This window comes from Eurosta solidaginis, chromosome 5 (genome assembly GCF_040869045.1).
Source record: "Eurosta solidaginis isolate ZX-2024a chromosome 5, ASM4086904v1, whole genome shotgun sequence".
Taxonomy (NCBI): Eukaryota; Metazoa; Arthropoda; class Insecta; order Diptera; family Tephritidae; genus Eurosta; species Eurosta solidaginis.
The window spans coordinates 103,040,526-103,066,941 of record NC_090323.1 but is presented as its reverse complement, the minus strand read 5'-3'; the positions used below and the strand labels follow the sequence as shown (position 1 = coordinate 103,066,941).

General features: G+C 39.6%; 1 protein-coding gene across 7 annotated transcripts in view; it reads left to right on the top strand.

Annotated features, from left to right (window-relative positions):
* Positions 1-26,416, top strand: part of Prps (phosphoribosyl pyrophosphate synthetase) — a 614,635-nt gene that overhangs the window by 191,293 nt on the left and 396,926 nt on the right. For 5 of the 7 annotated variants that reach the window (XM_067756580.1, XM_067756577.1, XM_067756582.1 and 2 more), the window contains exon 3: positions 12,069-12,137. The exons of the other annotated variants lie outside the window; for them this stretch is intronic. In XM_067756580.1, the coding sequence (XP_067612681.1) occupies positions 12,069-12,137 (69 nt within the window). The remainder of the gene's footprint in view (positions 1-12,068; positions 12,138-26,416) is intronic. 7 annotated transcript variants of the gene reach the window in all.

Sequence of the window (26,416 nt, the reverse complement as noted above, 5' to 3'; positions counted from 1 at the left end):
TCACAACTGGCACACAGTTCACATCCATAGAACAGGGTTGGGAACATCAATGATTTAGCTAAAAGCAGTCGAATTTGCACTGGGGTAAAATGTTGGATGGTCCAAAGTGAACGTATCATGCCGTAGACCCTTCTAATTGCACTATATATGTGGTTATTCCAAGTCAACGTTCTATTAAATATTACTCCTAGTTTTTTGACAGTGTTTACAAATTTTATAGCTGTGTTATTTAATATAACTTTGTCATAGTCTTCATATTTCAGAATATTCTTATAAATAATTATGCACTGGAATTTGTTGAGATTCAAAAGTAACCCATTATCACAGGCCCACTTGTTTACGCTCTCAAGGTCGGTGTTTAGGAGACTAATACATCTGCGTTTGGTTCTAAATCCAGACTGTGTCCAATTAATAAAGGAATTACGACTTAAGAAAGAACTTATTTCGACATGCATAACACGTTCGAGGAATTTGGACAGAAACGGCAGTATTGCAATGGGCCTATATTCCCCATTAGTTTTTTAATTGGGACTACTTTAACCATCTTCCAACATTGAGGGAAAATAGATGAGGACAGGATAGTATTCAGGGCAAAAGTGACGTATGGTAAAGTTTTGGGAAGTATGCACTTAAAAAACTTGGGGTGAATACCATCTAGGCCAGTAGCATTAGACTTAATACTAAGAACTGACTTAATAACAGCACAATCATCAACGTTGGAGAATGAAAAACCAGGTAATGAACTATGCAAGCAATCACTATACCTATCAATACATACGTTACTGTCACAATTATATAGCTGAACAAATTTTTCATTCAGCTCATTTACATTTATGTGTTCATCGGTGGCATTGTCCTTAACGCCTATACCAATATCTCGGATGTGCTTCCATGTATTTTTACTTCATATCGCAGTGCCAAACTGATACTCATAATATTTGAGTTCTTGTGATCTGATAGCTTTTATAAGTTTCTTCACATTTTAGCCATTTCCAATTACGATACGCTTTGTTGCGTTTTTGAATAAGGCCTTCGATATAGTTGTTAAACCAAGGGCGCTTTCGAGCTTAACAGGACTTTGTCACGACTGGTACGTATTGTTCATAAATTGAGCAAATATTAGCTTGGGGAAAATTTATTTGGTCATCTGCAGATGTCAAGTTATAAACCGACTCCCATAAAACGCTATCTACAGCATCTTCAAGTTGTACATAGTTTATATGCATAAAATCTCTATATGAATATGAAGTCGAAGTATATGAGAACTTGAAGTCGTGTGTCAGAAAAATTAGGTCGTGTTTGGAAAAATGCGGGAAAGATAGCTGATCAAAGAGCAGGATTTTTGACAAGTCGGTTACGAAAAATACGTCCAAAAGAGTGCTGCTTGACTGTGTAAAGTGCGTGGGGTATAATGTGTTCACTGGAAAAAGAGCTAAGGTTTGCATTGCCAAAGGTAATTTATTACCAGTAAGCGGGTCACTGTTGAAATCACCCACTATAACTCCGGCTAAGATCATAAATGTTATCAATTAAGCTGTCTAAAGCAATGTGTTTATTCGGTCTGTAAACGCATCCTATGAGTATTTTCGAAAGTTTAGAATCGATTTCAAAGAAAATATACTCGATTAAGTTAGATGGCTCTGATGTGCATATGATTTTGCAAGACAAGCCATGTTTTACAAACACTGCGACTCCACCCCCACGTCCAGCTCTATCTGCGCGAAAAAGCTTATACCTATCAACATGCAGCAAAGTATCACTATGCCATGCAGAAAGCCAAGTCTCTGAGACACATACAACATCAACGTCGGACGATTCAAAAATATCTTAACTCATCTACCTTATTTGGGAGGCTCTGGGCATTAAGGTGACAGATTTTTAAACCATTTTTTTGCTTACCTAGTATTCTGATCATGTTATGTGCGCTGTCATAAGCCTTAGAACAAATGCTGTTACAACCCAGAACAATAACATAAGTACTGCGCTTTCATATCAAACAAGCGTTCATACATGCGTAACATACAGACGTACATATATAAAGAAGATAAAAGGGAAAATGTAAATAACAAAGCCCGCTATAGAAGTAGAGATGGATTAAAAGCAGAAAAACGGGAAGGACGAAGATGTGAAGGTGTAGAGGCAACGAAAACATAAATAAGTGAAATATCAAAAGCTAAAACCTAGTATAAAGAGATAATAAATAAAATCAATAAATGTTTTGAGAGCGCGATACTCTTACTTATGCTGTATAGTGTATACTCTTACTTATGCTGTATAGTGTATATACAAAAGTTTTTGAAGATAAAGATGATGCATGCGCGAACTTCAGTGGAAAGCAGCGGAGCTTCACAAAATTCTAGTAGGTCACTTCCACCACACCACAAATTTTAACACGATTTTTAACATAATTTAAGCACACAAAATACACCGATTGTAGTTTTGGAGTGTAAAAATGTGAATTCTGAACACATTAGCTGAATAAAAAGTATACAAATAATTGTTAAATGATAAATACAGACAGTGGTAGTTTAACAAATTCTGCTGTGGTAAGTGGTGAATGTGACCTACTAGAATTTTTAGAAGCTTGCTTCACACTATTTTTCGCCCCGGCAATGTCTCTATGTTAATATTGTCTTTGGTATATATGTATGTATGTAAGTGATTTATTTTGCTGCTGCGCTCATGAGAGTATTTACATCAGATCTGGTACGTACTAGTTGCGGCTCTTCATTGAATTAGCCACAAAAAGTTTACTAAGAACTGCTTGGTACGGGCGCTGTTGTATTACTTCCCTCCTTTATCAACCTCTTAGTCTATGTCATGATCGACTTGAGTTCAATGATTTTCTAATGTAAAAATGACTTACACTTTGCAGGTCCATGTACAATGACTCAACATTCTAGGTCCCTTCTTTCCTATGGAAAACTATACTAAACTCCCTTTATTTATGCTGACTTTGCGAAGACAAAACTAAATTTGATTTAACCTGATTATCATTGAATGTCCTGTATACTTATTATTATCGAGGTTAGAGATATTCCTATTCGGTTTCGGGTATATTAAATTAAACGGCTTTAACGGTTAGGGCCACCTAACATTTAAGGTTTGCATCATTTTGGCCGTCACATCTGTCTTAATGCAAACAACTTTTCTTTACAACATTCTTACAAACTATATAAACTATTCAACATGAATACGAGTGTATGAGTGGATAGCCTTCTTGCTTCCTTTGCTTTAAGGAGCCCAAATCCGCCTTAACTACTTATTCGTTTATGTTGCGAGATTTAAATAATTTTTTAAGAACGAAATTAAGTCAATTTTCTTTAAATAAGTGTGTTCATGTTCAATTAAAAGATTGTGCACTCAATTTTAAATTGACGGCTGATAAAAACCAGTGAATTTTTACAAGACGTTTGGTAATAACTTTTAAATAGAATTGAATGATAATTATCCGCCACCGGATTATGATCAAAACGCGTTTTCAGGTGCTCCTTTCACAATTTTTGTGGTATTGTAAGAGTTTTTGTCAAGTAAAAAATTACAATTTTTTATACGTGGAGTCAAGTAACCACGGTTGTAAGGAACAGGGTGAACTTTTAAAATTTCTAAAAAATTTCTTCATAGCGCCAATCAATGCCTTTTTTTCATGCGGATACCCTGTCCATGCTTATTTAAGCTGAAAACTGTGCTTAATATGTTTATGACAGACCACAATTTTAAATCCCATTTTTAATTTAGGAAAGATTTTAACTAAAGAGTATTTTAGTCAGCGACTATTATTACGGGCCAATGTGTCTCATGCAACTTCAATTTATCCTAATCAGCAATAATCTTTGCTTGAGGCCACTGTTGACTCAAGTGCACTAATGCACGTACATACTTCTTTTTAAACAAATAAAATTTCGTTGCTGTTTGTATGCGTTGGTGTCTTGGGTTATTTTTATGTTTTTATGTGTTTTCAGATAAGCGATTTAGAAATATTTTATGAACAACAAACACATTGTTACTCTTATCTTTTATTTCGACATTTAAGTGGACTGTAGATATTTATAGGTGTTTACGTATGGATTTACATATTCATATATATATGCACAAATTTATGTTATAGTTCAAGTTTCTTATCGCCATAGGGCCAACAAGATTACATGTTCATATTTTTATGAACATTCTGCCAAAGGCCAAAAATGACGCTATTTTTCTTAAACAAACAGGTTTCCTGGCAATTTATTTAATTATGATTATATCTAACTGGAAGTTCAAATGGAACAGCTACGTTTTTAGTTTAACATTTTCATCTTACATATAATATAACGATGATTAGCCCTATTATTAAAACTAAAGACAGTGAACATTGTGGTGAAAATTTATACCCTTTAATTTGATATTTTCCTTTTTGATAACCTTTATTTGCTGTTTAAGCGTAAGGATATCTTTAGTGTTGTTTATTAAGGTAGAGTCAAAAGGGTTTATTCGCAGGTCTGGTATATTTTCAATGTCTTTTACCCAAGAAGAGGATAGCAATTCTTTAGTGATCCCGGATTGATTGTATAGTTTTAGTTCATTATAAAATTTATTTAGCTGCTTATTCATCTTTTGAAACCCTTTGTTAACTTCATCGGTTGTCTTCTTTAATATATTTATTGTATAATCAACCACTGATGTCTGTTTCTTAAACAACTTTGCGATATCCGTTTTGTTTTCAAAAATATTTTTAATATTTGATTCCATACTCTCCCGGTTGTTGTTGTTGTTGTAGCAATGCTCGCCCAACCTAATAGCCGCGACCGATCACAAATTGTCATCAATATCCTCTAACGGGAGTCCAAGGAAACTTGCCGTTTCAACAGGGGTGGACCATAAGGAAAGGGGTGTTAGAGGCGTTGGTTCCACATTACAATTGAAGAGATGGTTGGTGTCATGTGGGGCCACATTGCAAGCGGGGCATACATTTTGTATGTCGGGGTTGATTCTGGATAGGTAAGAGTTTAACCTGTTACAGTATCCATAACGAAGTTGAGCAAGAGTGACACGCGTTTCCCTGGGGAGTATGCGTTCCTCTTCCGCAAGTTTTGGATAATTTTCGTTAAGTACTGGATTCACCGGGCAATTCCCGGCATAAAGGTCCGACGCCTGTTTATGGAGTTCACCAAGGACCTGCTTGTGTTTTTTCACTTCATACGGCTGGGTTCTCAGGTGCCGTATTTCCTCAAAATGCTTACGGAGATGACTCCTTAAGCCCCTAGGCGGTGCTGGTTCATCAATCAGATGTCTGTTGGGATGCCCAGGTTTCTGGGTATTCAACAGGAACTGTTTGGTCAGCATCTCATTTCTCTCCCTGATGGGGAGTATTCTCGCCTCATTATGCAGATGGTGTTCTGGGGACATAAGAAGACAACCCGTGGCGATTCTGAGAGCAGTATTTTGGCAGGCCTGTAGTTTCTCCCAGTGGGTGATTTTTAGGCTTGGCGACCATATGGGTGACGCGTAGCACGTAATCGGCTGGCTAATTGCTTTGTATGTAGTCATGAGCGTTTCTTTATCTTTTCCCCAAGTACTGCCAGCGAGGGATTTGAGGATTTTGTTACGGCTCTGAATTCTCGGAACAATTGCGGCTGCGTGCTCACCAAAATGTAGATCCTGATCAAACGTCACACCCAAGATTTTGGGGTGTAGGACAGTCGGTAGCGTAGTGCCATCGACGTGGATGTTCAAAATGGTCGACATTTGGGGCGTCCATGTTGTAAATAAGGTCGCGGAAGATTTAGTCGGTGATAATGCCAGGTTTCGCGAGGCGAAAAAACTGGAGAGATCAGGGAGGTAGCCGTTTATTTTATTGCATAGCGCATCGATCTTTGGGCCTGGGCCTGTGGCCATTATTGTGCAGTCATCGGCGTAGGAAACGATTGTGACTCCTTCCGGTGGTGAAGGTAGCTTAGATATGTAGAAATTAAACAAAAGTGGGGATGGGACACCACCCTGTGGCACCCCCTGTTTAATTCTCCTTGGTTTTGATGTTTCGTTTCTAAATTGCACCGATGCCTGCCGACCACCCAGATAATTTGCGGTCCACCTTTTAAGACATGGGGGAAGGGTAGACCCTTCCAGGTCCTGCAGTAACGAGCCATGGTTGACCGTATCAAAAGCTTTTGATAGGTCTAGCGCTACGAGTACTGTTCTTGGTGGGGGTATTGATTTAAACCGCAATTTATCTGGGTGCTAATGGCATTTAGCGCGGTGGTAGTGCTATGGAGTTTTCTGAAGCCACGCTGATGAGGGGCTAGCTGCAAATGTGCTTGGAAATAAGGGAGCAAAATGGCTTCAAGCGTCTTTGCCACTGGCGATAGGAGAGATATCGGACGATACGACTCACCTATGTTAGCTGGTTTCCCAGGCTTTAGTAGCGGGACCACCTTGGCCATTTTCCATTTCTCAGGTATGACAAAGGTGGAAAGAGACAGATTGAAGACATGCGCTAAATATTTGAACCCCTCTTTTCCTAGGTTTTTAAGCATCGGTATGGCTATGTCGTCTGGGCCCGCTGCTTTGGATGGTTTAGCACGACCAATGGCGTCCTCAACCTCTTTAGCGGTGATGGTGATTGGTGACGCGCTGAATTTGTGTTTATGTGCGCGTCTATTGGCTCTCCGTCTATCTTTGTCGACCGTAGGATGCATTATATATTGTCGGCAGAAAGCGCTCGCGCATTTTTTCGCGTCCGACAGCACTTTGTCGCCAAAGGCGATGGAAACTTTGTCTTTGTGCATAGTCGGATTCGATAGGGACTTTATGGTGGACCAAAGTTTACCCACACCGGTAGAGAGGTTACAACCTCTTAGGTGCTCCTCCCATTTCGCCCGCTTGTGTTCATCTACAAGCAATCTGATGCGTTGGTTTATATCCCTTATTTGAGGGTCGCCTGGATCAAGCTGTCTTATAAGGTCACGTTCTCTCGCTAAGTTTGCGGCCTCCGCCTGGAAGTGGGGTCGGATTTCGGGAATTCTCCCGGCGGGAATGAAATGTGCCGAGGCGGATTTAATGGCCTTACGGAAGGCACGCTCCCCTTGGCGGGCATCAGTCGGGATAGGGAGGGCAGCTAGGCGGCTGTCTGTAAAGGATTTATATTCTTCCCACTTTCCTTTTTTGAAGTTTATGAAAGTGCGTTTTTCAGTGACGATGAAGTCGGCGTTACGCTCAAGCGAAATAAGTATGGGCAGGTGGTCGGATGCCAATGTTACCATCGGCTGCCAGTTGACGCAGTTTACGAGTTCTGCGCTCACGATTGAGATATCTGGCGAGCTGTGACAGCTTCCTACCATACGTGTGGGGGCGTCTCCGTTTATTATGCAGAACGTCGTTTCTTCTATTTGATCCGCCAACATCTCACCCCTACTGTCCGCCCGCAAGATTGAATGCCATAGATCATGATGGGCATTGAAATCGCCTAAGATAATGCGATTGTTGCCAGTGAGTAAGGCCCTGATATTAGGGCGGTATCCACTGGGGAAACAGGTGGCAGGAGGGATGCAGATGTTGATGATTTCTAGGTTTGCACCGCCTGACCGGACAGATAGGCCTTGACGTTCTAAGACATTGTCCCTGCGGTCGATGCCAGGATCAAATATATAATATTGCACAAAGTGGTGTATGATAAACGCGAGACCGCCTCCATTTCCGCTCTCGCGGTCTTTCCTGTGGACGTTATACCCAGAGCAGGTCTGCAATGCAGATCTTGCTGTGAGTTTAGTCTCTTGAATCGCAGCAATGCGGATGTTGTGCCACTCTCCCGGTCGTCAGCATTCATGATTCCGAATAATGGCGCACGTCTTTTTCTAATCCCTTACATCATGAACAGCTCGTTATTTGACTCAAGGTTACTATATCTCTGCTTCAAGGTTGCGATAATCATTATACCAGCCTCTTCATAATACATCAATATTTTGCACTGATGTTCAACTCTATTAATAAACTCTTTTATTTTCTTCATCCTTTCGTAATAGGAACCTAACTCCTAATAAACGATTAAGTCCCATTTTGAATTTATTATATCTATTTTGCCAATTGGATCCAAATATATTGTAGTATTCTTTCTTAGCTCGGCCACTTAAGCACCTAAATTCCCTATATTATTTACGTATAATGCTTTAACTTGCGCTGCTAGCATAAAAAACGTAAAGAACCACATCATCATTGTTTTTGTTATTTTCTGCCCCTGTACTGTACCTGTTATATTTTTAGATATTCTTGATGTCAACAGGCTAGCAGCTTGATTTCGATCTTTTGTATTGCTGCTGCCTGTCATTTCTAACGGGCATAGTTTGCGAACGGGTCGTTTAAGTATCCCATTTTGCAATTTTAGGGTTACTACTCTGATTTTTCCATTGCTTCCAGCGTGCGTTTTAATAACTTTGGCCAGTGACCATTTTGCCGAATGAGTTTCTTCATTTTTAATAATGACTATTTGACCTTCTACTAGATTGTCGGATTTATTTTTCCATTTCATCCGTTGTTGCAACATTGTGACATATTCGCTTTCCCACCGTTTCCAAAAATCTCTTTTAATTTTCTGTAACAGTTTCCATCTGTCTAATGAACTTCTTGTTGTGTCATAATTTGATTCAGGGCAGTCTATTAATGGACGTCATATTAAAAAATGTCCAGGGGTTAAAACATCTATATCGCTTTCACTATCGATTACACATAGAGGTCGCGAGTTTAGCACCGCCTTCAATCTGTGCTAGTAAAGTGGTCATCTCTTCAAATGTCAATTTACTTTCGCCTAGCATTCTTTTTAAATGATATTTTACTGACTTGACTCCAGCCTCCCAAATTCCTCCGAAATGAAGAGCTGCCGGCGGCCCAAAATGCCATTGAATTTTGTCTGCTTCTAATATGGGAGCTATTGTTGAATTATTTTTTATTGCCTTTTTGAAATCTAAGTCTAATTTTCTGCAAGCTCCGACAAAGTGTGTTCCGTTGTCTGAGTATATATGCTGAATTTTCCCCCTTCTAGAAAAAAATCGTTTCAAGGCAGCAAGAAACGCTTCAGTTGTTAAATCACTTACTGCCTCTAAATGAATAGCTTTTGTTGCCATACATACAAATACCGCTATATATTTTTTAAATGCCTTTTGCTCTCTTCCTTTCGAACATATCATCTGTATCGGACCTGCTTAGTCTACACCCACATGTGTGAATGGAATTGACAGTGAAACTCGAAACTCTCGAAGATTTCCCATTATTTGTTTGGCTGCTTCCTTGCGGTAACGTAAGCAGCGATTAAAAGCTCTAATAGTTTTCTTTATTGAATTTTTCAATGCAATTATCCAATAATTCCTTCTAATCACTGATTCCATTAACTCATTTCCTCCAAGCAAAGTTGTTTTGTGAACATTTTCAATAAATAACTTTGATAAATGTGATTTATTTATTATTATCGGGTGCTTTTGATCGAATTGCAGTTTTGCATTCCCCAACCTACCACCTACGCGAAGGATTCCGTTATTATCTAGGATTGGGTTTAAGCTTGCAATGTTACTTATATTACTAACTTCTTTCCTAATTTCTAAGCTCTCGTGTACGCTTCGTTACTTAGGAATATCGACTTGATTTCAATATTTACTTTAAATTTGGAGAGTACCACCGTAGTATTTCCTAGGCCTTGTAGCTCAGTTACTTCTCTTTTCTTTGGTAAAAGTAGTATTTGCACCGCTTCTTCCGAAATGGTAGTCTTCTGTGATCCTTGATCAATGAGTGCTCGCAATATCACGTACTTTACATCTGCTGCTTTTACTCTTACTTGTGCTGTTGCTAAAAGTATTAATGTTTCGGAACTTTGTGTCATCATAGCGGATGATTTCTTCATATTTTCTTCACCTGCTCCTTTTTCCTTTTGGAACTCATTAGAATGCAATAAATTATGATGATTTTTTCCACATTTACTGCATTTTTTCTTGTTATTACAATTGCCTTCATATACATGAAATTTCTACGACCCAGCGTATTCTATACCTGGAACTTTCTGCACTCCGCAATTTGATGCCCAGGAAGTTTGCAAAATTTGCAGTTCTTTTGCGTAGCTGTATAGAATGTGGGTGCTCGTTGTGGCTGCTTTTGATTGCTCCATTTAGTCGACTTTTTGTCTCGTATGGCTTCTAGAGCTTGATATTGTTGCTCCAGAAAACGAAACAAATCATCTAGGTTTTGAATATCCCTAGTTTTCTTCACATTCTGCTCGTATAACCGGAGACTTTCTTTGTCAAGTTTCGAACAATTATTCAAGCTATGATTGCCTGTTCGCCGCATAGATACATTCCTTGGTAGTATCCAACAGCTGCTTCGTGCTTGCTGCACGTTCCCCATTTGCTGTTGGCTGATGAAGAAGTCTGCCCACTTGTGTTGTGAATCGCAGCCTTCTGTTCTCATACCTTTCGTGGAGTATTTTCCAAGCGGCTTCGTAGTTACATTCGGTTACTTGTAAATGCTGAATTAATCTTCCAGATTCTCCCGCTAGTGATGATTTAAGTCTGAACATTTTTTCTACCTCAGTAAAGTGCTTCGAATTATGCACTAAACCTAAACCGTGGAAAATATGGCGAAATGATGAGCATTGCTTCATATCGCCATAAAACAACGGAATTTTAATTTCCTGTAATTTCATTGTAGATGACGCAGGTTGGGTCGGCGTACACCTTTTAAACTTATCAGTTAATTTTTCTAGATTTATGGAATATTTTTCTCTGAGGTCCTCCATTTTTTCCTCTATCGAGTTTTTATTAATGGTTTTTAAATGGATACTTCGAACTTCAGAAAAAGCTTCTTCTACGTACTCAAATCGTATTTGAAGCTTAGTTTTGAGCTCTCTTATTTCTTCGACCGAAAGCAAACTACTCTCTTGAATTTCTTTAACGGTCTTTTCGACTTTTTCTCCTCGACGTTGAAATCTTATTTCTACCTCAGCACTATTATCTAGTCGTATAGACTCGGCTTTGAGTTGATTGCCACTTGTTACTGTTGAGCCACCTGCTGCCGTTGTACCATCTGCATCGTAATATTTTTTGTTAATGTATTCATCAGCTTCTGAGCTACTTTTGGCAATAATTTTTGCGTGATTGGCATCGAATTCTGTCTTAATTGATTGAATATGTTTAATATATTCTAAACATGACGCTTTTCTTATTTTTCCGCCTGCGATATTTTTTCTTCCGCTGCAGCAAGATCGCCCAACTCCTTTTGCCTTTTCAGTAGGCTTGTCATGATGATTGCTCAGGAGGACATCGCGCGACGCCAATTTACTGTGTTGGAGGCTTATCTGCTAGACTTGCAGCGTCATTGAGCTGTTTGTCTCTCACACTCACGCAATGGTTTTTTCTGCTAATTTCAGGTTCTGTAGGTCCGTTTTTACCTCGCTTCTCGAAGAGTTTTATGTTTATTTGTAAAACATGCAGCATCATTAAGCTGTTTGTCTACTTCTAACATCTTTGCTCTCGTAATTCGACAGAAATATAAAAATACTTTTTCAAAGTTTTTTTTTGTAACACGGTGACTGCTAGGTAGTATGTCGGCCAGCCCGGAAGCTTATATCAGCCATTAAAATATTTTCTTCTAAAATTCATTTGGCAGATGTCACTTTCTTCCAATGTGTAGGAAAGATTAAAAGGTAGTATGCAAAATCTTGAAAGCGTGTTCTTTGAAAGCGGGTTCTTTGAAAGGACAAAAATTGCTTTTTATTTTTGAAACTACTTAGTTTTATCAGTGTTCTAATTTTTCAAAGAAAATCCAGTTTCCTTAAAAATAATACCCAACTCTATGGACTATAGTAAGGTTTTATTTATCATGTATCCCTTTTAAGTTTGGGGAACATTTATTTCTTATTTACCACGATTATATCAAGTTAAGGTCGGCGGTTTAGGGCTGCCCTTGATACCAATAAATGTCTTATACTGATCTCAGTAAGAATACAATGTTTTTTTAGTCTGCTCCCTACTAGTGTAAATAGGTTGTGACTGTATTTTTAATGGTTTCAGATGATATCTAAAATATTTCTTTTTCCATTTTCCGGTACAATGCAGTTGCAAGGCGGCGAAGACGGCTTTGAAAACGCGAAGTTTTCCAATAAAAACTACGACTGGAAATTTAGGGTATATATAAAAAGTTGGAACATTTAAACTATTATTTGATTGACAAAATATAACATATATCCAAGGCGAATTCAGTACCAGGAGGTGTTATCCCATTAGCTTATTAATTCTTCTAGATAATTTCAAGCAACGCCTTGGCACAGAAAGATTTCAGTTAATCGAGATCAATAAAAATGTTCTCTTCATTTGACATTCTTCTCTACTGCGAATTGAGTTGCATTCGGGACCGTATGATATGTCGAAAAAAAAATTGTCGAAACACAAAAGGCCGAATCGTTAAAAACCTCTTTATACAGAAAACCTTTTTATCGAATGAAAAAATGTCGAAAAAAGAAAAAAATGACCGAAAATGGCCGAAAAAAGTCGAAATTGGTATACTTTAACCAAAACTCCAAAAACAAAATTTTAAGGCAGTGTTTTATTATTACGGTTGTAAGCATGAACAAAAACTATACTTGTACAATGAGAAAAATAAATGTCGGAACAGAAAATGTCGAAAGCCAAAAATGTTGTAAATTAAAATATCGAAAAATAAAATGCCGAAGAAAAAATGTCGAAACAATGTAATGAATGATGTGTCAAATTCAAGCGAATTTTACACATCATTTATTACATTGTTTCGACATGTTTTGTATACATGTATTGTTTCGTAGGAAGTAATTTTTTTTTGCTTTGCACACGGTTATTCATGTAAATACTCTAACTAAATATATGCGAGCTAACGGTAAACCTAAATATGCACAACAAATCATCAGCTTTTCTCAATAAAATCAGCTTAATTTGTACTGAAGATGCACCAAAACCTAAAAAAGTATAACAATTGTTTTATTTTATCGGCCTATTGATAAAGTATTCAAGGTTCGAAACGAGCTCAAGGCCAGAACAATAATTTTTTGTAATGATTATTATTTTTTTAATTTTTCTATAATTGAAAATTTTTATTTTGTTTTTGGAATAGTAAGTAGAAAATTTTTCAAACAACCTGCCAAAGCTGCGCAGATATATATCCATTCCGAAGGGTGCTAAGCCTTCATCATCAGTACGCTTTAAGCACGCTGCGCTAAGCATTTAGCTATACAGCGGTGGTTTGTTTGACTGAAAAATTGCTACTTCTATTCCTTCTTACCAACTATATTTATTCAGCGTTGCGCCATCTGTTGCAAGACACTGATAATGTTGGATTTGTTTAATGTCAATTACTTTGTTTGACATTTCCCAAGTGCTCATGGTTTATTAACAATTGTTTTTGTTTTATCGGCCTATTGATAAAGTATTCAAGGTTCGAAACGAGGTCAAGGCCAGAACAATATTTTTTTGTAATGATTATTGTTTTTTTTATTTTTCTATAATTGAAAAATTTAATTTTGTTTTTGGGATAGAACCCTCACTAGGGTAGGCATCTTGTTGTTGGTGTGAGGACTTAGCCGATCTCCATAGCGCCCGACTATGAGGCGGAGCTGTTTAGGACTGGCATCTACGCCGCTTCGCCTCATAGGAGTGCGGCGAGATGTCGGTGACCAAGAACTGCCAACCCCCTAATCCAGGGTGTTATGCGGGCCGTGCCTATTGGACGATTTGCAGCTAGGGGGTATTCGAACGGAGCCTTCCCGATACCGGGTCACCTCGGGAAGTATTGATGGCCTTACCACAGTAAGGGGCGCTGCTGTGGCTGACGGTTCTTTCCCCGTATATAATACTGGACTGCTGAGCCCGCCTTATCGGGCAGGTGGTCGTACAACCAAGATGAAGGACTCATTACCAAATTGTAATAAGGAGGATGATAAGAGGAGGACTGAGTCACAAGCCAGGGACGACAAATACGCATTAAGCAATGAGTGGGACTCGGGGACCGAGAGTAGTGCTGATTCAATGAACTCCGTGTTGGAAAAGCACACAAATGAAAACGGAATAGAAGAGTGGAGAAGGGTACGGAGCAGAGGAAGTAAAAGAGCTCTCTCGCAGTACCGTGCAGCATTAAGAATTGTCCAACGCCTGGGAGCAGTGGTCGAAACAACAGAAGTGGAGATCGAGCGCTTGGAATGGGCCCATGAGGCTGTAGAAGTAGGTCGAAGGCAGTTCAAAAGGTTTGCTGCGAGAAACCCTCGTTTCTGCAACCGGTACTCGGAGGAAGAAGCGTCGAATGGCAGAATGAAGAGGCAACGTTCGGCGGAAGGCGGCAAGCCTGCTTTCAAGAGGCAGAAAGGACCCAGTACCAGAGCCGCGAGGCAGGGTAGTCGCATAGACAAGACAAGTAGGCCCAAAGCTGTAAGACAGATGGGCCTCAATAGCGAAGTAGCAACTATGGAGAAAACGCTAAGACTCCGGCTTTCTCGGAGGTGCTAAATGGTGCCAAAGGGAGTTAACACTAAGATTCCGGATTTTCCCGAGAAGATAAGTGGTGTGGGAAAGCAGTCACTGACTGTGGCGCTGGTTGATCGTAGCAGTCCTTTCGGACAAATGACTGCTGAAAGCTGGAGATCTGTAGAAAGGGATCATATTAGCTTAATGCTTAAGATGATGCGAGAACAACCAAGTAAGCCCCTTCCAACTTTTGAATCGGGGGGATGGTATAATGGTGTAAAGATGATAGCGTGCGACAACATCGCGAGCTTGCGGTGGCTCGAGGAAGTGGTTCCAAACCTCCAAAGGCAAGGCACGAACGCTCGGTTTGAGGTGGTGGATAAAGCGCAAATCCCCACGGTACCAAAAGTTAAGGTATGGATACCAAGCGTGAAGAAGTCGGAGGATACACTGCGACTTCTGCAGAATCAGAATCCGAACATACCGACACAGGATTGCAAGGTACTTACTGTATCTCGGCCTACGGAGGAAGGTCAGTTCTACATCTTCCAAATAAATAAGCAGGCGGAGGATATATTGTACACGCAGCTTGCAAAAATGTCCTTTGGTACAGGCAAAATTGATATGCGACTCAGGAAAAGAAGTCCCGAGGATAAAAATCCTAACACGCTGGAAGTGGGCGAAGTCGAAAAGGACTTCAAAAGCCTTAGCGAAAAAAGACAGGTGGAGGTAGGCGAAGTCACCGCGAAGGTGTTAGAAGAGGACCAACAGCCAGATTGTGCTGTGAGTCGCACAGAGGAAAACGCGGCACAACAGTTACAAGAGGCTGAAGGGGGCTTCGAACACTCTAAACCAAACGGGCAAGGGAAGGACGACGACGCTACGACGAAGGTGCTGGAGGGGGACAAACAGCCCAATGGTGCTGCGAGTCCTACAGATAAACCGCAGTAAAGTGGCGTCGAGCGAACTCCTCCTAACCCTTGAGGAGGGTTCGTTTGACGTGGCGCTGATCCAGGAGCCGTGGCTCTCATCGGGAGGAAAGGTTTCTGGACTTAGCGCGCGCGGATTTGGCGTTTACTATGCGCAAACGGAAGGACGGGCGCGAGCTGTAGTAATGGTAAGGAAACAGCTGCATTCATATATGCTGCCTAATTACACTACTGAGGACTTCGCAGTGATGGCCGTTCAGCAAAGGAATAAGCAGGCTCTTATCCTGGCATCCTGCTACATGGCCCATGCTGCGGAGGTTCCAGCGATAGAGTGCAAGAGGCTAGTACAGGACGAAGGGCGCAAAGGGCGGTTGGTCATAGGCGCGGATGCAAATGTGCACCAAAATGCGTGGGGAGGAGCAGATACGAACGAGAGAGATGAATCTCTATTTTGTTACATCATGCAAACCAATTTGCAGATAGCCAACAGGGGAAATACATACATTGGTCCAACATCCAGCAATGTTTTGGATATTACACTGAGCTCTGAACGTGATATATCAAGGTATGATTTGATGGTTTTTGATAGACCATCCTTCTAGGACCATGCGTTTATCAGCTTCAGCATCCCCCTAAAGAGGGTAGAGAAGGGAGGAACCTTTAGAAACCCTAGGTCAACAAACTGGACTAAATTCCAGAAACAGGTAGAAACGAAACTGGGACAACCAAAGGGAGGAGTCTAATGAATTCCTAACAAGGACGCTTATGACTGCGTATAACAAAGCTTGCCCTCTAAGAAAATTCAGAGGAAAAGCAAAGCCGCCATGGTGGAGCAATGAGCTGAGTCTTCTAAGAAGACAGGTAAAAGAAATGTTTAAGCTAGCAAAGACCGCGGAAAGCGAAGCGTGTCGGGACGAGTACAGGGATCTACTGAGGATCTACAAGCTTGAAATTTCCAAGGCGAAGAGAATCTCATGGAAAAGTTTCTGTACGGACATGACTGCTCCAGCGAAACAGCACTGTTGAGAAAAGTCCTAGTAAGGGGAAATATAGTCCAGGGACTAATAAAGAAAGAGAACGGGGAATGCTCACGTAATAGTGAGGAATCCCTTGAGGTGCTTCTCGATACACATTTCCCATCGGGAGATGATTTAGAAGAGCCTGCAGACAGCACTCACACTTCGATCACGGAGCGGGTAGCGCCGGGCTTGGTGACCGATACCAAGATCGAATAGGCAGTGAAGACGTTTTCTAAGTTTAAATCGCCGGGCCCAGATGGTATATTCCCGGCCATGCTACAAGTTTCATGTAGGGCGGTCGTGGAATGGCTTAAAATAATATTCGATGGGTGCACAAGACTGAATCATGTACCGCACTCTTGGGGAACTGTTCGTATAGCTTTCCTACCAAAGGCGGGAAGATCGGTCACGTATATCGCAAAGATTATAGACCCATTAGCTTAACATCATTTCTGCTCAAAACCCTTGAGAGGCTGATAGATGTGTACATAAAGTCCAACGTGGATGAAAAGCTGCTCTCACACAACATGCTTACACCAAAGGCAAGTTGGTAGACACCGCATTGCATAGGGTGGTAATAAGGATAGAGAAAGCCCTATAATATAAGGAATATGCTCTAGGAGTCTTCTTAGACATTGCCGGGGCTTTCAATAATGTTTCTAAATGGGCGATTATGGATGGTCTTAATTACATTAGAGTACATCCAGCCTTAACGAGATGGATCGGTTGCATGTTAAATTGCAGGAAGATTACATCACAATGGGGATTCTACGAGGCCACGGAATCAGTGGGCAGGGGAACGCCGCAGGGAGGGGTGCTATCATCTCTGCTGTGGACACTGGTCATCAACCAACTGCTCAGGCGATTTGATGAGGGACCCGTAAAACGTACGGCTTACGCGGATGACGTTGCAATTGTCATAAGTGGAAAGTGCCTTCCAACGATTAGCTCTTTGATGGATCGGGCGCTTCGGGATATTCATACCTGGGCATCAAATGTCGGGTTGAAAGTCAACGCGGATAAGACGGATATGGTCTTGTTTACAAAGAGGTACAAGGTCCCAAACTGGATCAGGCCTAAGTTAGGAGGGGTGACTCTACAGGAGAAACCTTGCACGAAGTATCTAGGAATCATCCTAGACAGTAAGCTGTCATGGAAGCTCAACGTGGAAGAGAGGGTGAAGAAAGCTTCAACGGCACTTTATGCATGTAAAAAAATGCTGGGTTGTACGTGGGGCTTATCGCCCTCTCTTTCTCATTGTGTTTTTACAGCGATTGTAAGCCCTATCCTATACTATGGAGTTCTTGTTTGGTAGAAAGCCACACAAAAAGTAACTTACCTCAAAAAATTAGAGGGGGTATGCAGACTATCAATGCTTAGCATTACGGGAGCCCTGAAAACAACCCCGACAGCTGCACTGTATGCCATTCTGCACGTTCCACCTGTAGACCTGGTAGCAAAGAACATGGCCTTAAAAACTTCAACCAGGCTCGGTGCCTCGGGGCAGCTTGAGCGCCGACCATATGGCCATAGTAGTATAGCGTCATCAATCACAAGACGAACAGACTACCTGATTCCCTATCTCCGCTTCGAGGGCGATCTTAAGGCCACAATAGAGGTGGACGGTTGGCGCAACGGTGCTCAAATGGCGGACGAGGCGATACATGTGTACACAAATGGTTCCAAAGTAGTGGAAGGAGTAGGGTCTGCGGTATACTGTGCTGATCCGGAAATAAACAGATCCTACAGGCTGCCGGATTACTGTAGCGTTTTCCAAGCGGAAATAGTAGCCGTAACCAAAGCAGTAGAAACCCTGGAGTAAATAGCCCAAGCTGCAATCGTGTTAACTTTTATATTGACAGTCAAGCAGCAATTAAGGCAATAATCTCGCATAGCACAGCATCTAAATGCGTGTTAGAGTGTAAGCAGTCCCTGGAGATAATCGCGACAGGGAGAAGCATACATCTATATTGGGTCCCAGGGCATATGGGAATAGATGGGAATCAAAAAGCGGATGAACTAGCTAAAAAGGACGCATCCCTTGAAGCTTGTAGACGTCTCAATTAGACTTGGCGAAATTAAGCGAAGGCGAAAGGTGCACATGATCGACCAAGCGGGAAAGGCGTAGGTTCAAGCGCGGGGCTTTAAAGTGTCGAAGATTATGTGCAGGTCTTAAAATCTTAGACTAACAAAGTTGCTTCTATCATTAAAAAGAGAGGACTGTGGACTCATGACGGGTATTCTGACTGGACACTGCCTTCTGGCGTCACATGCCTTTAAATTAGGCTTGGTCAGTGATATCAGATGTAGGAAGCGCGGGCTGGAGGTGGAAACGATCGAGCACGTTCTGTGCTCTTGCCTTGCGCTTGCCAGGCTAAGACTCCAGCTATTAGGAGTGATACAGCTGTCAGATCTAGAAGCGGCAAGTGGCTTAAATCCTAGGAAGCTTCTAGTATTTGCCAAGAGGACGGAGTTATTTTATAACATAGGTCCTGGTTTTTGATAGGGGTTTTCAGTTTGGTGGTTAAAACAAACTTCTGGTAACACTACGGACTTATTCAGTCTATGTGAGGTCCTCATGGACCGGCCACTTCAACCTAACCTAACCTTGGAATAGTAAGTAGAAAATTTTTCAGACAACCTGCCGTAGCTGTGCATATAGATCCCTTTCGAAGGGTGCTAAGCCTTCATCATCAGACGCGTTGCGCCATCTGTTGAATACTAAAAAAGTATATCAAAAAAGAAAAGAACGCATTCGAAATATTCTTCATAAAAACACAGAGTATACAAAAATTAAGTTTTGAGAAATTTAGCATATTCTACTTCGCTTTGCTAAAGGGTCCTAAATATATTTGTAACTCTAGATACTTCCATATATTTATGGTTGTCAAAATGTAAGTTTGAAATATATTTAGTTTGTTTAGATCCGAAAATATGTTATGTAATTTGTGTCTTTAATCAGAAATGAATAAAAGCAATTTTCTCTTGTAACCAAAAAATTCAACGTGCTGCTAATGTGCATGTATGGATGAATAAACCGTGTATAGTGAACCAAATATTTATAATAAGCTATAAATTTTGGCAAACAATTTTCGAAGGTTGATAAATTTTTGTGAGTTGAGTATAACTCCTTAATCTTTTTTTTTTTTGTATTTTTTATTATCTATGTATAGTATGAATACTATTTCCAAAAATTACGTTATGTGATTTGGAAACTGATATTTTATATTTGTTGCCGTCTTAACTCCCACCATTCATTTTACTAGTTCTTTTTGATGCTGTCATAATTTACAACCATAATAATAAAACACTGCCTTACAATTTTATTTTTAGAGTTTTGCTTTAGGTATACCAATTTCGACATTTTTGCCCATTTTTCTTTTTTCGACATTGTTTAATTCGATAAATAAGTTTTCTCTATAAAGAGGTTTTTAACGATTCGGCCTGTTGTGTTCGAAAAAGTCGAACGGTAAATTTTTCGTTTCCACGGTGAAAAACGGTAAAAAGAAAACGGGAATTATTGGCATACTTTTTATTCATTTTCACCCATCCACTCAAAAGTTACTAGGGTGGTAGTGCTATGTAGGCATCAAGTTAGCACTACCAGGGGTTATTTTTTAAAAAAGTCGAACGGTAAATTTTTCGTTTCCACGGTGAAAAACGGTAAAAAAGGGACTTATTGGCATACTTTTTTTCATTTTCACCCACCCACACAAAATTTACTAGAGTGGTAGTGCTATGTAGGCATCAAGTTAGCACTACCAGGGGTTATTTTGTTATTTTTTAAAAAAGTCGAACGGTAAATTTTTCATTTCCACGGTGAAAAACGGTAAAAAGCGGGAATTATTGGCACTTTTTTCATTTTTACCCACCCACACAAAAGTTACTAGGGTGGTAGTGCTGTGTAGACATCAAGTTAGCACTACCAGGGGTTATTTTTTTTAAAAAAGTCGAACGGTACATTTTTCGTTTCCACGGTGAGAAACGGTAAAAAAACGGGAATTATTGGCATACTTTTTTTTTATTTTCACCCATCCACTCAAAAGTTACTAGGGCGGTAGTGCTATGCAGGCATCAAGTTAGCACCACCAGGGGTTATTTTTTAAAACATTCTAACGGTAAATTTTTCGTTTCCACGGTGAAAAACGGCAAAAAAACGGGAATTATTGGCATACTTTTTTTCATTTTCACCCACCCACTCAAAAGTTGCTAGGATGGTAGTGCTATATGGGCATCTAGTTAGCACTACCAGGGGCTATTTTTTAAAACAACCGAACGGTAAATTTTTCGTTTCCACGGCGAAAAACTGTAAAAAAAAACGGGAATTATTGGCATATTTTTTTTTTCATTTTCACCCACACACACAAAAGTTACTAGGGCGGTAGTGCTATGTAGGCATCAAGTTAGCACTACCAGGGGTTATTTTTTAAAAAAGTCGAACGGTAAAATTTTCGTTTCCACGGTGAAAAACGGTAAAAAAACGCGAATTATTGGCATACTTTTTTTTTCATTTTCAACCACCCACACAAAAGTTACTAGGGTGGTAGTGCTATGTAGGCATCAAGTTAGCACTAACATGGGTTATTTTTTAGAAAAGTCGAACGGTAAATTTTTCGTTTCCTCGGTGAAAAACGGGAATTATGGGCATACTTTTTTTCATTTTCACCCACCCACACAAAAGTTACTAGGGCGGTAGTGCTATGTAGGCACCAAGTTAGCACTACCAGGGGTTATTTTTTAAAAAAAGTCGAACGGTAAATTTTTCGTTTCCACTGTGAAAAACGGTAAAAAAACGCGAATTATTGGCATGCTTTTTTTCATTTTCACCCACCCACACAAAAGTTACTAGGGTGGTAGTGCTATGTAGGCATCAAGTTAGCACTACCAGGGGTTATTTTTTAAAAAAGTCGAACGGTAAATTTTTCCTTTCCACGGTGCAAGACAGTAAAAAACGGGAATTATTGGCATACTTTTTTTTCATTTTCACCCATCCACTCAAAAGTTACTAGGGCGGTAGTGGTATGTAGGCATCAAGTTAGCACTACCAGGGGTTATTTTTTAAAAAAGTTGAACGTTAAATTTTTTCGTTTCCACGGTGAAAAACGGTAAAAAAAACGGGAATTATTGGCATAATTTTCATTTTCACCCATCCACTCAAAAGTTACTAGGGTGCTAGTGCTATATAGGCATCAAGTTAACACTACCAGGGGTTTTTTTTAAAAGTCGAACGGTAAATTTTTCGTTTCCACGGTAAAAAAACGGGAATTGTTGGCATACTTTTTTTTCATTTTCACCCACCCAGTAGGCTATGTAGGCATCAAGTTAACACTACCAGGGGTATTTTTTTAAAAAGTAGAACGGTAAATTTTTCGTTTCCACGGTAAATAAACGGGAATTATTGGCATACTTTTTTTTCATTTTCACCCACCCACACAAAGTTACTAGGGTGGTAGTGCTATGTAGGCATCAAGTTAACACTACCAGGGGCTATTTTTTAAAAAATTCGAACGGTAAATTTTTCGTTTCCACGGTAAAAAACGGGAATTATTGGCATACTTTTTTTCATTTTCACCCATCCACTCAAAAGTTACTAGGGTGGTAGTGCTATGTAGGCATCAAGTTAACACTACCAGGGGTTTTTTTTTTGTAAGTCGAACGGTAAATTTTTCGTTTCCACGGTAAAAAAACGGGAATTATTGGCATACTTTTTTTTCATTTTCACCCACCCACACAAAAGTTACTAGGGTGGTAGTGCTATGTAGGCATCAAGTTAGCACTACCAGGGGTTATTTTTTTAAAAAGTCGAACGGTAAATTTTTCGTTTCCACGGTGAAAAACGGTAAAAAAACGCGAATTATTGGCATACTTTTTTTTTCATTTTCACCCACCCACACAAAAGTTACTAGGGTGGTAGTGCTATGTAGGCATCAAGTTAGCACTAACAGGGGTTATTTTTTAAAAAAGTCGAACGGTAAATTTTTCGTTTCCTCGGTGAAAAACGGGAATTATGGGCATACTTTTTTTCATTTTCACCCACCCACACAAAAGTTACTAGGGTGGTAGTGCTACGTAGGCACCAAGTTAGCACTACCAGGGGTTATTTTTTAAAAAAAGTCGAACGGTAAATTTTTCGTTTCCACTGTGAAAAACGGTAAAAAAACGCGAATTATTGGCATGCTTTTTTTTATTTTCACCCACCCACACAAAAGTTACTAGGGTGGTAGTGCTATGTAGGCATCAAGTTAGCACTACCAGGGGTTATTTTTTAAAAAAGTCGAACGGTGAATTTTTCCTTTCCACGGTGCAAAACAGTAAAAAACGGGAATTATTGGCATACTTTTTTTTCATTTTCACCCATCCACTCAAAAGTTACTAGGGCGGTAGTGCTATGTAGGCATCAAGTTAGCACTACCAGGGGTTATTTTTTAAAACATTCGAACGGTAAATTTTTCGTTTCCAGGGTGAAAAACGGTAAAAAAAACGGGAATTATTGGCATACTTTTTTTTATTTTCACCCACCCACTCAAAAGTTACTAGGGTGGTAGTGCTATGTAGGCATCAAGTTAGCACTACCAGGGGTTATTTTTTAAAACATTCGAACGGTAAATTTTTTGTTTCCACGGTGAAAAACGGTAAAAAAAACTGGAATTATTGGCATACTTTTTTTCATTTTCACCCACCCACTCAAAAGTTACTAGGGTGGTAGTGCTATATAGGCATCAAGTTAGCACTACCAGGGGTTATGTTTTAAAACAGTCGAGCGGTAAATTTTTCGTTTCCACGGTGAAGAACGGAAAAAAAACGGGAATTATTGGCATACTTTTTTCATTTTCACTATGTAGGCATCAAGTTAGCACTACCAGGGGTTTTTTTTAAAACAGTCGAACGGTAAATTTTTCGTTTCTACGGTGAAAAACGGTAAAAAACGGGAATTATTGGCATACTTTTTTTTCCATTTTCACCCATCCACTCAAAAGTTATAAGGGTGGTAATGCTATGTAGGCATCAAGTTAGCACTACCAGGGGCTATTTTTTAAAAAATTCGAACGGTAAATTTTTCGTTTCCACGGTGAAAAACGGTAAAAAAACGGGAATTATTGGCATACTTTTTTTCATTTTCACCCATCCACTCAGAAGTTACTAGGGTGGTAGTGCTATGTAGGCATCAAGTTAGCACTACCAGGGGTTATTTTTTAAAAAAGACGAACGGTAAATTTTTCATTTCCTCGGTGAAAAAAGGGTATTATGGGCATACATTTTTTCATTTTCACCCACCCACACAAAAGTTACTAGGGTGGTAGTGCTATGTAGGCACCAAGTTAGCACTACCAGGGGTTATTTTTTAAAAAAAAGTCGAACGGTAAATTTTTCGTTTCCACGGTAAAAAAACGGGAATTGTTGGCATACTTTTTTTTCATTTACACCCACCCACACAAAAGTTACTAGGGTGGTAGTGCTATGTAGGCATCAAGTTAACACTACCAGGAGTATTTTTTAAAAAGTAGAACGGTAAATTTTTCGTTTCCACGGTAAAAAAAACGGGAATTATTGGCATACTTTTTTTTTCATTTTCACCCACCCACACAAAAGTTACTAGGGTGGTAGTGCTATGTAGGCATCAAGTTAGCACTACCAGGGGCTATTTTTTAAAAAATTCGAACGGTAAATTTTTCGTTTCCACGGTGAAAAACGGTAAAAAACGGTAAAAAAACGCGAATTATTGGCATGCTTTTTTTCATTTTCACCCATCCACTCAAAAGTTACTAGGGTGGAAGTGCTATGTAGGCATCAAGTTAGCACTATCAGGGGTTATTTTTTAAAAAAGACGAACGGTAAATGTTTCGTTTCCACGGTGAGAAACGGTAAAAAAAAGGGAATTATTGGCATACTTTTTTTCATTTTCACCCACCCATTCAAAAGTTACTAGGGTGGTAGTGCTATATAGGCATCAAGTTAGCACTACAAGGGGTTATGTTTTAAAACAGTCGAGCGGTAAATTTTTCGTTTCCACGGTGAAGAACGGAAAAAAAATGGGAATTATTGGCATACTTTTTTCATTTTCACCCACCCACACAAAAGTTACTAGGGTGGTAGTGCTATGTAGGCATAAAGTTAGCACTACCAGGGGTTATTTTTTAAAAAAGTCGAACGTTAAATTTTTTCGTTTCCACGGTGAAAAACGGTAAAAAAAACGGGAATTATTGGCATACTTTTTTCATTTTCACCCATCCACTCAAAAGTTACTAGGGTGGTAGTGCTATATAGGCATTAAGTTAACACTACCAGGGGTTTTTTTAAAAAGTCGAACGGTAAATTTTTCGTTTCCACGGTGAAAAAACGGGAATTGTTGGCATACTTTTTTTTTATTTTCACCCACCCACACAAAAGTTACTAGGGTGGTAGTGCTATGTAGGCATCAAGTTAACACTACCAGGGGTATTTTTTAAAAAGTAGAACGGTAAATTTTTTGTTTCCACGGCAAAAAAACGGGAATTATTGGCATACTTTTTTTTCATTTTCACCCACCCACACAAAAGTTACTAGGGTGGTAGTGCTATGTAGGCATCAAGTTAGCACTACAAGGGGTTATTTTTTTAAAAAGTCGAACGGTAAATTTTTCGTTTCCACGGTGAAAAACGATAAAAAATCGCGAATTATTGGCATACTTTTTTTTTCATTTTCACCCACCCACACAAAAGTTACTAGGGCGGTAGTGCTATGTAGGCATCAAGTTGGCACTACCAGGGGTTATTTTTTTAAAAAGTCGAACGGTAAATTTTTCGTTTCCACGGTGAAAAACGGTAAAAAAACGCGAATTATTGGGATACTTTTTTTCATTTTCACCCACCCACACAAAAGTTACTAGGGTGGTAGTGCTATGTAGGCATCAAGTTAGCACTACCAGGGGTTATTTTTTTAAAAAGTCGAACGGTAAATTTTTCGTTTCCACGGTGAAAAACGGTAAAAAAACGGGAATTATTGGCATACTTTTTTCATTTTCACCCACCCACACAAAAGTTACTAGGGCGGTAGTGCTATGTAGGCATCAAGTTAGCACTAACAGGGGTTATTTTTTAAAAAAGTCGAACGGTAAATTTTTCGTTTCCTCGGTGAAAAACGGGAATTATGGGCATACATTTTTTCATTTTCACCCACCCACACAAAAGTTACTAGGGTGGTAGTGCTATGTAGGCACCAAGTTAGCACTACCAGGGGTTATTTTTAAAAAAAAAGTCGAACGGTAAATTTTTCGTTTCCACTGTGAAAAACGGTAAAAAAACGCGAATTATTGGCATGCTTTTTTTCATTTTCACCCACCCACACAAAAGTTACTAGGGTGGTAGTGCTATGTAGGCAACAAGTTAGCACTACCAGGGGTTATTTTTTAAAAAAGTCGAACGGTAAATTTTTCCTTTCAACGGTGCAAAACAGTAAAAAACGGGAATTATTGGCATACTTTTTTTTCATTTTCACCCATCCACTCAAAAGTTACTAGGGCGGTAGTGCTATGTAGGCATCAAGTTAGCACTACCAGGGGTTCTTTTTTAAAACATTCCAACGGTAAATTTTTCGTTTCCACGGTGAAAAACGGTAAAAAAACGGGAATTATTGGCATACTTTTTTTCATTTTCACCCACCCACTCAAAAGTTACTAGGGTGGTAGTGCTATATAGGCATCAAGTTAGCACTACCAGGGGTTATGTTTTAAAACAGTCGAGCGGTAAATTTTTCGTTTCCACGGTGAAGAACGGTAAAAAAACGGGAATTATTGGCATACCTTTTTTCATTTTCACCCACCCACACAAAACTTACTAGGGCGGTAGTGCTATGTAGGCATCAAGTTAGCACTACCAGGGGTTTTTTTTTTAAACAGCCGAACGGTAAATGTTTCGTTTCTACGGTGAAAAACGGTAAAAAACGGGAATTATTGGCATACTTTTTTTCCATTTTCACCCATCCACTCAAAAGTTACAAGGGTGGTAATGCTATGTAGGCATCAAGTTAGCACTACCAGGGGCTATTTTTTAAA